At 36.9% G+C, this 12153-nt stretch overlaps 1 protein-coding gene across 2 annotated transcripts in view; it reads left to right on the forward strand.

The window, feature by feature from the left end:
• The window catches only part of SOAT1 (sterol O-acyltransferase 1), a 70429-nt gene that overhangs the window by 21327 nt on the left and 36949 nt on the right, over nt 1–12153 (forward strand). For both annotated transcript variants that reach the window (XM_061160826.1, XM_061160828.1), the window contains exon 3: nt 5408–5466. In XM_061160826.1, coding sequence (XP_061016809.1) covers nt 5408–5466 — 59 coding nt within the window. The remainder of the gene's footprint in view (nt 1–5407; nt 5467–12153) is intronic.

A 12153-nucleotide genomic window follows, 5' to 3' on the forward strand; every position in this document is an offset into this window, starting at 1 on the left:
TCCATATCGTAATTTCAGCAAATTTTTAAAGACTGCATTGGCTCTGAGTGTAATGTGGGTGATATAAATGAGTCAATGTGTTGAATGATTTGAACAGTTTCTCAAAAGACATAAAAAGGATCAAGGCAATAGTTTGAAGGGTTAGTTTTGAAAAAGAGATGGGCTACCCTTTTCTCTGACTTAGGAGTAGTGGAGAAGAGGATTAAAGATAGTGAACGTTAAAATACAAGGCATTTCAGGAGTTGGTACCTAAGATGATCAATTGAAGATAAGGCTGCCTGGTAAGGTTGGGACTTGAAAAAGGTGGAAAATGTTTGGATCTATGCTTGTGGTGAATGTTACAGAAATTCATCAAGAGGCAAAGACAGATACTACATTTTTTATTACAGGCCTGGTTAAGACTTGACAGCATCAGTTTATATAGTGGACCTATTTTCTATATTATTTCTGCAAGGTGTGGCAATTCAAAATCAGAAGAAGCAGATAGACAATATCTGGGATTGGGATATGGCTTGGCAGGTCCAGGAAATTGGTGGTGGTGATAAGGAAAGGATGGAAATAATGACAGAGGATTAGTAACTCTCAGCTGGGTAAGAAAACTGGGAAAGCAAGAGAGTAATTTCCATCAGAAGAAAATCTGTCTCCTTATGTTTCTCTTTAGAGCAATGGAATCTTTTCTAGAAATTGTCCAACAGACTTCTCATGCCTCATTGGCCAGAACTAGGTTATAAATTATGCTGTCTTCCCTTTGCCTCTTTACTCTTTTCTACCCTATTTAGAGTCCATAGCATCAGCCTCCCAGGGCACAATCCAGCGGCTCCTGTGCTCTCTTGTTCCTGGTAGGGTTTGGTATGGTTGGGTTGGGCAGCACTGATAGGAGATCCAAGGGCAGAGAGTAAGAAGTGTTTTTATAACATCAGTTCCCTTTGGGCTGGGTAACCATCACTTCTGTTCAGTTCTTTCCAAAGTGTTCTCTTTGGCTTTCCTTGGCTTTTCAGGATGAGCGACTGAACTGAACTGACTGAACAGCTTTCTGGTTGTGTGTTCTTAGCCCCTAAAATCTATGCCATCTTTCATTGTTTTTCTTAAATTTGTTGACACATTTATAAAAAAGTTCCTTCTAGACTCTTCTCAGTAAATGTAAGTGGGCCATCTCTAACTGAGTACTCATGCCCATTCTTGAATCAGTCTCTGGCAAGGGGACTGAAACACATGCCCTTGTGAGGGAAGCACCAACCTTGTTCACCATAGTCACATGCGATTATAAAAAGTAACTGCATATCTGTTAGCTGGACACAGTAAATTTAGCCCTCTAGAACAGAAGTTGTTATACACAACCACTTTCATTCATTTATGCCTGTAGTGCTTCTGGACTATACGGCTCCCACAGCCTAAAGTTCTCTCTGACCCATTACAGAAAAAAATTGCTGATCCCTGATTGAGGACTATACTGTTCAGTATGGTCCAGTTGAACACTTGAACCGTTGTTAGTCCGAACTGATATAATACTATAGTTGTAAAATACGTACCACGTTTCAAAGACTCACTTGCACCTGTTTTTACTTTTTCATGTGGCTCCTAGGAAATTTTAAAGTACATATGTGGTTCACATTTATATATCTGTTGGACAGCTTTGATCTAGAAAGTAACTGGTAACCTAGAAAGTGAGGAATTAAAAGCTGCCCTTTAGCAAAAGCCTCTGTTAAGTACAACAGGGCTTTCTAGGTGATGCTAATGATAAAGAACCCACCTGCCAGTGCGGGAGCCATAAGTACAGTGAGTATAGTATGGAAAGCTGAGAGAGCTTGGCACCTAGAGGCATTTGACTCACGGTCAAGTCCCAGAAGACCCAAGTCCTTACAAGTCTTCATGCTGTTTCCATTGCCTGAGATAATCTTTCCTAGTACCTGTTCACTGTGATTTTTCCTTATCATTTGAGACTCAGTTCAAATATCAAATATTGACTTCCTCTGCAAAAGCTCACTCCACCCTGACAATTCCACAGTCCTTCTGTGTATTGTAATTATCTGTGTTTGCATATTTCTCCTGAGATCCTAAAGGAGGGGGTGGTTGAAATACATGCCTAGTACTGTATGTATTGGGTTCTTAGAGGATTTTTACATAGTGAGTGAATATATAATTGAGTGAATAAATGAGTTGCTAATTTAATAAGCTTGGTTATTTGTCTTTTCCTTCTGGGTAACACTGGCAATTAATTTGGCCTAGTCATGTAAGCATAGGATTTTACAGGAGTCAGATTTAGTGAAAAGTCGTGAAGAAGCAACCCAGGTAGAAAAGCAGAACTTTCTGGAGCTGTTTAGTGTAGGCTCCATTGCTCTCATTTCCATTTTAATATCAATAAAAGTATTATAATATCATGGCACAATAAATGATCTTTTTTTAAACATAAAGATTATGTATAGTACAGTCTTTTTCTCTTTTTAAAGGTGCTAATTTTAGGAGGGGCTTCATCAAAACTGGTTCAAATTAGATTTTTGATACTTTAGGGAGTGCGTTTTTAAATATTCAGTTCAGTGTTGTAGATTCTACAAGTGTGGGGTAGTATTCATGAAGATAAATGTTGCAAGCCTGATTTCTTAGAAATCAGTAGGTTAGGGGAAAAAAACTAGAATAGCTTTCTTTAAGGATTTATCTTTGGGTCTACTAGTAGATATTAACAGTTTATGATCAGTTAACAACGATATTAATGATTTAGATATTTCAGACACTGCAAGACACTCAGTCCTTGTTTATCACTACTTCAGAGTCAACATTTTAGAAATTTAGAAGCCTTGAGTTTACTCAGGTGGTTGGTTGTCTATATATAGGTCTTTAAATCATTGGATATTTGCTTTTATGGCATTATTATTTTGATTTTTATGACATTTCAGTTTTGGTGGATAGCAGGAAAGCAATTTTCTTCTGAATGTTATATGAGGTTAATTTGAGGTGAAAGAAAATGAATTGTTAATGTATTTTTCTCTGACTTTATATAACTTTATTGTCACTTGGAGTGGGGCCTTCAGAGATTCTAGTTTAACTGGGAAAAACTTTCCCAGCTTTCCAGTCCCTGACTCATCAAAACCAATTTGAAATGGTGGTGATGTTATTTATGGATAGACATATTCCTTTTGGAAGTGATGCGCAAGTAGTGAGAATTAGTCTCTGTTGTCTTCTTCCCCATCTCCCTGTGGTCGTTAGTTGAAGGGAAGAAGCTTCTGTATTCATTTATTTAGGAATCCATGTCTGATCATAGATAGTAGAGAGCTAAATAAAAGTATTTTTTACTACTGCTAGGAAAATCAAGTGGATATTTGTTTTACCTTCATATTTCTTACCTAATCAGTTACCAGTTTGAGAATATCTTCAAAATTTATCATCTGTTCATTCCCAGCGCCATTGTTTTGACTTATGGCAGTATTATTTCTTGTCAGGATTTATTGCATTTCATTTTTGTGACTCTTTCTTTCTCTCCTGCCAGAGAGTGGACTTTTCTAGTATCAGATCAGTTACTCTTTTGCTTAAAATTCTTAATTTCCTCAGAGCTGTTGTGATACAGACCCTTCACAGTATGACCTCCAGCCTCCTTCCCAGTCATAAATTCCACCATTTTCAACAATTAAATGTATTACTGCACAGTCTTCTGGCTTCTTCTGTTGTTGGTATTGATGAGTCAATACTCAGCATAATTGCAGTTCTCTTGAAGGTGATATTTTCTTTCTTGTTGCTTTCAAGAGCCTTTGTAGTTTGCTTTAAAATAAACCTCTGTGTAAAAGATAAATTTAAAAAATCTCTGTATTATACAGTTTTACTATCATAAATCTTTACCCAGCTTGGGATTCTTTGATCTTCCTTTGAGCTCTGGCATTTTTTTAACACTTCTGGAAAGTTTTTAGCCATTATTGCTTCAAGTTTTTTCTCTCATTTTAGGGCTTTTATTAGATATATTTTGGACCTTCACATTCTCCATGCCTTTTTCCCCAAGTTGATTATTGTGAAAAGATATAAATAAATAGAGGATTAAATAAGTTTTATTTCAGCCATAAAAATAGAGTAATAGTAGACCAGTAAAATTGATGTAGAAGACTATGTAATGACATGCAAATATTAACAATATAACAAATGAAAACAGTATGCATAATGACCCCATTTTTATGATATGTATATTTATAATATTTAATATTATTATTTTATATTTACCAAAGTAAAAGAACAGATGATATTTACCAAAATATTAGTTACTTAAACACCATAGGGTAGTGGGTGATTTTGTTAGATTTTTTGGGGGGGTGGGGGGTTTGGATTTTTAAAAATTTTCTATAAATGGGAACAGGGAGTCTGTTTTCATTTCTCTTGTGTATTACCTAGGAGGTGGAATTTCTGGCTCATACGATAATAACTCAGTGTTTACTTTTTGAGGACGTTCCAGAGTTTTTCAAAAGCACTTACATTCTCAACAGCAGTGTGGGAGGGTTTTAATTTCTCCATATCCTGGTCAAAATTTTTCCTCCTCACTTAAACTGTTTTATTTGTACCAAGTAGTTCCACTCTTACAAACTTCATTTTTACAAGTATGTATTAACACTTCTCTAATTGTATGATGGAACAGTTGTCACATCCAAGTCCCTGAAATAGCTGTCTTCTCAAAATTTCGTTCTGGTACAGCTCTTTCTAGCTTTACTGAGATAATTGACACATAACATTGTATAAGCTTAAGGTGTACAGTGACCAGCACTTACAGCCATCCTACTGGGTGTAAAGGAATATTTGTTTGTGGTTTTGATTTGCATTTTCTTGATGGCAGTGATGTTGAGCACCTTTTCAGATGGTATCAACCGTTTGTGTATCTTTTTTGGAGACATGTCTGTTCAGACACTTAAATTGGACTGTTTGTCTCTTCCATTGAATTGTGAGAGTTGTTTACGTATTCTGTATGCAGGTTCCTGATCAGATTTGCATGTATTTCCCCTATTTTGTGTCTTTTAACTTTCTTGATAATATCACTTGAAGCAGAAAAGATTTTTTAAAAAATTTTAGTGAAATCCAACTTATCTAATTTTTCTATTGTTGCTTGTACATTTTACTAGTCATAGTTAAAGGATCCATTCAGACAATCTAATTTCCTGTTATTGTCAGAATTGGATCTTGTAGCATCTTATGATTAATACAGTTGTAAGCATGGTGTGTACCTATAGTAGTTTTTTGTTTTTTTTTCAGCTTACCATTTTTATGTATAAATTTTCTTCTATTTATATTGCCCATGCTTCCTTTTTAAAAGTTGTATTATGTTCTGTGGTTTTACTAAAGTTTGTACTTGTCGTTTTTTGCTTGTTTTTTAAGTTCATGATTTAAATAATGCTGATAGGTAGCTCTCCCATCTAAAAAACTACATTTTTTCTTTCCTTAGGTCGGGTTGATTTAAAACAGTTGATATCAAAGAAGATACAGTTGACAGCAGAGGCAGAGGTAAGTAATTCTCTCTTCCAGAAACAAAAATGTAGAGTTCTAGAGTAAAGGGTTTTATTCAGTGCAGTTTTTAATGCTAAACTGTTTAAAGAACTATTTACTTTTCTTATCAGTTGACATTATCCTGTGATGAACAGGAAGATAAGATCTACCATCTTGTCATTCTGCCTAAGAACCAGATTATCATTTTTTCCCTCTGCTATCATCCATCTGTCACATTTCCTGGCTTTTACCAGTAAAACTCAGTTTTAGTGAACATGGCACAGTTGATGCTTGTATGAAAGTCTCTATCATGGTTCATAGTAAATAATGGGCCTTCAATAAACATTGAATCTGAAACTAGAGATTCCCTGTTAGGGATGTAGAACAAATAGAAATATCAATTTGCAAACAACATTAAGAGATTTCAGGGAATTCCTTAGTGGTCCAGTGGTTAGGACTCAATGCTTTTGCTGCTGTGGCCTGGGTTCAATCCCTGATCAGGGAACTAAGATTCTGCAAGCTGCTCAGTACAACCAATAAATAAGTAAGTAAACAAACAAAAGACCTTTCAGGCAAGGGAAACAGTTCTACAAGTTTGATTTCACCAGAGCCCTCAGGAAATCTGGAGGACAAAGAACACTTTAAAAAAATGAAGGACGGGTGGTGGTACAGTGGAGAAGAATCCGCCTGCCAGTGCAGAGGACATGGTTCAGTCCCTGGTCCAGGAAGATTCCACATGCTGCAGAGCAACTCAGCCCATGCACCACAACTGTTGAGCTCATGTGTTGCAACTACTGAAGCCTGTGAGCCTGGAGCCTCTGCTCTGCAATGACGAGTAGCCCCCGCTCGTGGCGACTAGAAAAAGCCTGCATATATCAACAATAACCCAGTGCAGCCAAAAATAATAATTCATTAAAAAAAGTCAACTACTGTGTGTGCCTGAATGTAAGTTGGCTTCAAATGCAAGGCAGACAGGCTCCCTTTCTCCCAGTAAGAAAATTACTTCCAAATTGATTAGCCAACCTGAATATATAAATGTCCAGTGATGTAGATGAAATAACCCTGTTTTCATTTATTAATTAGTCACATGTGCATGCACACATATACACATTTACATTGTTGTTTAGTTACTAAATTGTATCTTTGCGATCCCGTGAACTATAGCCTGCCGCCTCCTCTGGCCATAGGGTTTCCCAGTCAGGAATACTGGAGTGAATTTCCATTCCCTACTCCAGGGGATCTTCCCAACCCAGGGATCAAACTCGCACTTCCTACGTTGGCAGGTAGATTCTTTACTACTGAGCAATTAGGGAAGCCCCCTACAAGGTACAGGGTGGGGGTGGGGGGTCTGCCTTGTATTTGAAGTCAACTTACGTGCATTTGGCCTTCCCTGGTGGCTCAGACAGTAAAGAATCTGCCTGTAGGTTTGATCCCTGGATTGGGAAGATCCCCTGAAGAAGGAAATGGCTACCCACTCCAGTATTCTCGCCTGGAAAATTCCATGGACAGAGACTGACTGGCAATAGTCCATAGGGTCGCAAGTCAGACACGACTGAGCAACTAACACTTTAACTTTTTTCACTTACATGCATTTATATAGAATACTTTAAATTTAGATTTTTATCTTATTTTGTAAAACAGTATATCTAAGATAAAAACAGATATGTAAGATATGCAGGGCATAGCTTGAGCAGAGGTATGGAGGTAAGCAACTTAAACTGTATCTTGGAAATGACACTTGATTGACATCTGTGCCCCTGGTGGAGTATGATAAAATAGAATTTGGGCTAGATTGTAAGGCATTTTTTTCCTCTGCCTTCATGCCCTTATTCATGTAGCTCTTTCTGTGTGAAATTTTCTTTAACTTTCTACTTTCACCAATCAAAATCCTGTATATTCTTCAAATTCTTACTCAAATGCTGGTGCTTCTGAAGTTTTCGGAAACCCCAGCTTGAAATGTTACCGTCCTACCGTATACGTCTAAGTTCTTAGTTTATGTCGTTAGCATATACTCTATAATTGTTATACACTGCTTTGTTCTGAATGAATCACCAAAATTCCTCTGGTGAACTTACAATTTAACTTAGGAGTGTTTTGATTGGCAATTTGGTATCAAATGAGATTGAACATCTTGCCATTATTAATGAATTAGAATGTTTCTGAGGGAGATGTATTAGGAATGCTATACTGATATCAAAGTTGAAGAAACTATCGAGTTTGAAGATGAGACCACATTGGAAGCTCCTGTAATATTTTTAATAGTCTAGTGACTAAACAGGGGCAAGGAGGAGAAGGGAACCACATTTAGAAGTCCTGTTGTAAAAAAAAAAAAAGAAGCCCTGTTAGGTGCTAGGCCTTAAACTAGGTATTTTATATATGTAACATTATTTACTTAAATTCTCCCTTTCATAACAATAATGTCTAACTGGTTATATTTTTTTGCTGTTTTCTTTTATTGGTTACACTCATTAATGTGAAATGACCATTGAGATGGCAGGTATGTGAATATTTTTCAGAGTCTTGAAATTTACTTGTTCTTTTCCCTTGTGGGTCTTAGAAATAATTTTAAAGACAAATGAAAATAAACAATCTTTCTAGTCATTTGTTATTTGGTGTCATGTTCCAATCTGGTTGGCACACTTTTCCCTTAATGTTTAAAGTGAGAACACTGGACTAGTTATCTGCAAGCTCCCCTTGAGCTCTAATGGTATGTATCATTGTTGTGTATGTAGCTAACTTAGACTTTTGCTCCTAATTCTCTACTTCCTATTGTAAATAGAATAGATAATCTATAGATTGTATTGGGCAACTCTTTGTACTCTATGTAACTAGAGTTGTTAGATATAAATACAGTATACCTAGTTAAATTTGAACTTCAGACAAACAACAGTTTGTTAATCATCATGCGATATGAGACATAACCTAGTCTCAAAGTTAGTTGTTTATCAAATTCAAATTTGTTGCTTAGTTGCTAAATTGTGTCTGACTCTTTTGTAATCCCAAGGACTGTAGCCAGGCTCCTCTGTTGGTGAGATTTCCCAGGCAGGAATACTGGAGTGGATTGCTATTTCCTTCCTTGGGGCTCTTCCCAACCCAGGAATTGAACTTGTAATGATGTTAAGATTGTCAAGCAAACTCTTTAGACCTAAGGGAAGAGAAATGAGAGAGATGATGGCATTAGTGGGTTGAACTGATTGAATTTCTTGAAGTCACTTCTAGATATAAATGCCATCATAAAAAACTTTGAAATACTCAATTAAAAAAAATCTGGTGCCAGGGGGATCATATGGCATTGTGTAACTCTCAGTCATGACCTTTTAAAAGCCTCGTAATTGTGTTGTAACAAGCCTTTAAAGATCTTGGAACAGTCCAGTTCAGTTCAGTCACTCAGTCATGTCCAACTCTATGTGACCCCATGACCTGCAGCAAGCCAGGCCTCCCTCTCCATCACCAACTCCCGGAGTTTACTCAAACTCATGTCCATTGAGTCAGTGATGTCTTCCAACCATCTCATCCTCTGTCATCCCCTTCTGCTCCCACCATCAATCTACCAGCATCAGGGGCTTTTACAGTGAGTTAGCTATTTGCATCAGGTGCCACGGTATTGGAGTTTCAGCTTCAACATCAGTCCTTCCAATGAACACCCAGGACTGATCTCCTTTAGGATGGACTGGTTGGATCTCCTTGCAGTCCAAGGGACTCTCAAGAGTCTTCTCCAACACCACAGTTCAAAAGCATCGGTTCTTTTTACAGTCCAGCTCTCATATCCATACACGACTATTGGAAAAACCATAGCCTTGACTAGACAGACCTTTGTTGGAACAGTCCAAGGGAGATTCAAATGATTAGATTAGAACTACATTCTCTGCAGTAGTAGAGAAATTAGCTATCTTTAACATTGTGGGTTTTTTTTTTTTTTTTGGTTGCAAATAACAGAAACCTACTTTGCCTTATTTAAGTATAAAAGGAAGTATATTTGAAAGATTAATGTATGTCATAGAATCCTAGGAGAAGTTGAACACTCAGACTTTGGAAAGGGTGTTTATTTTAATGGCAAGAGTTCAGCTACTTCTGAATTTTTCAGTCAATAAATTTTCCAGTCAAACTTTCTAAGCTCAGAGTTTCAGGTCTATGAGTGAGAGAATTGAAGTTTGTTCAGAAGGGCAGGGCCTTAGGCACCACCCTAACCTAGACTTGGGGTGCCTCTTCTCACGTTTGAGGACAATTTCCAGAGGAAATTGAGTATATTGAGAAGAGGAAAGAGGATAGCTTTTCTATAGATATTTGTAGAACTTTTATCAATGTACACGATTTTATAGGGGAAATGTTAGGTCTAATGTGAAAATTGGAAGGGATGAAAACTTTCCATTTCTACTTCTTAAAAATATACATTTATGTTTTATTTGTTTGTTATATACCATTTCTAGTCTTGTTTTTCACATCAGTATCTAATGCAGCTGCCTGACCATTAAAGGAGCAATCCATAATGAATGTGACTGAAATGGAATGTCTGCAGATGAGCACTCCTCTTCACACTTTGATTTGTTTGAGTAAACTAAAGAAGTTTTTGGATAATCCCTGTTTATTGATTTGTTGGAAGACTGCTAGAAAGACAGGTCTAAGTGTTTTCTGCCTAGAAATTCATTGATCATTTGTATAAGTTGAGGTTAGCTTGTGCTGTAAGAGTAACACAGAATGGACCCAAATAATTGTGACTTAAACAAGATAGAAGTACATTTTCCTCTCATGGGAATGATCTGGAGGTGAGAGGTCCACAGCTGGTGTGGTAACTCTGGTTTCTTCCTCCTCCCTGCCTCACCATTTGTAGGCCATGACCCATTTTCTCATTGTCCAAGTGGCTCTAGCCATTTCATCTGAGATTCAAAGAACAGAATTGATGTAGGGAAAGAAACGGGGGCAAGGAACAGGTACCAGCTGTCTTTTAAGGAAGTTTTCTGGAGGTTTGGTCAAACCAATTTTGCTTGTATCTCTTTGGTAAGAACTTAGTCTCCTGGCCATAGCAAGGTGCAAAGGGAGACTGGGAAATTTATTTATTCTGGATTTAAGTGCCCACGTAGCAAATTAAGGGTCCTGATACTAAGGAACGGGGTGGGAAATGATAGGTTGACTGGTAGCAGTCACTGCAACAACTGTCTATTGTAGTTTACTACCTCTGGTCTTCTAATCATTTCTTACCTTCTTCTGGCTGTGTAAGTGTGACTGCATTCTTCTATTTCCCTTTCTGCCTTTTCTTATTTAAATACATAAATGTGTTAGTCTCTAGTCTACTTGGAACCTTGAGAAAGTTCATTGTTCTTTATGATTTCATCACTTATTTACAAAATGAAGAAATGTCCCTCCCATATACTGCCTTTGGGAGTGTTCAGTAATTTAGTTCTGTGAACAACACTTAACTTGGTCCCTTGGTCTGTCAGATACTACGTTAGGAGCTTAGATTTTGGAGAAGTCATTTTTCATGCTAGCTGATAATTCTACATATAAAATGGATAAGCAAGAGGAGCAACAACTGAATTAGATACCTTTAAAGTGTTCATTGGAGAAGGCAGTGGCAACCCACTCCAGTACTCTTGCCTGGAAAATCCCATGGTTGGAGGAGCTTGGTAGGCTGCAGTCCATGGGGTCTCGAAGAGTCAGACACGACTTAACAACTTCACTTTCATTTTTCACTTTCTTGCATTGGAGAAGGAAATGGCAACCCATTCCAATATTCTTACCTGGAGAATCCCAGGGACGGGGGAGCCTGGTGGGCTGCCGTCTATGGGGTCACACAGGGTCGGACACGACTGAGGCGACTTAGCAGCGCAGCAGCAGCAGTGTTCACTGAAAGCTATAAAGTGATGTTACTGTTAGTTGGTATTTGTGATAAGAAATTATGTGACTTTAGAGCTCTATTGAAAAAATTACAGGTGATGGTTACTCTCTGTTTTATAATTAATGAGAATCCAAAATATCAAAATTAGTAATGTTCTACATATCACTGATTGAGGTACTTTCTTTTCGAATATTTGTTTTCTTTTTTAGTGCCAAATAAAAATCAGTGGAGTATTAGATTAAGTACTTTCTTCAAAAAAAAAAACCACAAGGTTTTAACAGATTTTATTTTAATGTTGTGATACCATATCACAACAGGAGGATTGTTTTAAGAACAGGAGGAATATATTTTCTTAATGTAGGTTTTTTCCTGGTTGTAGAAGTAGTATAGGCTCAATGTAGAAAATTTATATGAGACAAAGTATAAAAAGGAAACACAACCCATATACCCATCACTTGGAAATAATATTTTGGTTTATTTCCTCCAAATAATTTGTTTTCCTTCTTGTATCATACCTGCAGATCCAGGTAGACACATGTAGGCATTTGTGTCATAGATACACTGGCAAAATCAGCATCAATTTATATAATCAGTTTGTGTATTTTTCTTAACATCATTTTGTGGGCTTTTTTTGTGTGTGTTAAAATATTCTTTGAAAATGTGATTAAAAAAAATGATTTCATGATAGTCATTTATATGGATACATCATTTGGTAACTACTGGGAATGTAGTTTTACTCCTTTTTTATTTTCTAGCATTTAATAATGGCTAATGAAGTGAAGGAGGTAGGCAATGATGATGAGAAGCAGTAAAATATACCAGTAGGATAGTTAAGATGAGAGAGCTACCTAAGTAGGTTGAGGTTAAAAAGT

This window comes from Dama dama, chromosome 14, assembly GCF_033118175.1.
Source record: "Dama dama isolate Ldn47 chromosome 14, ASM3311817v1, whole genome shotgun sequence".
NCBI classification, from domain to species: domain Eukaryota; kingdom Metazoa; phylum Chordata; class Mammalia; order Artiodactyla; family Cervidae; genus Dama; species Dama dama.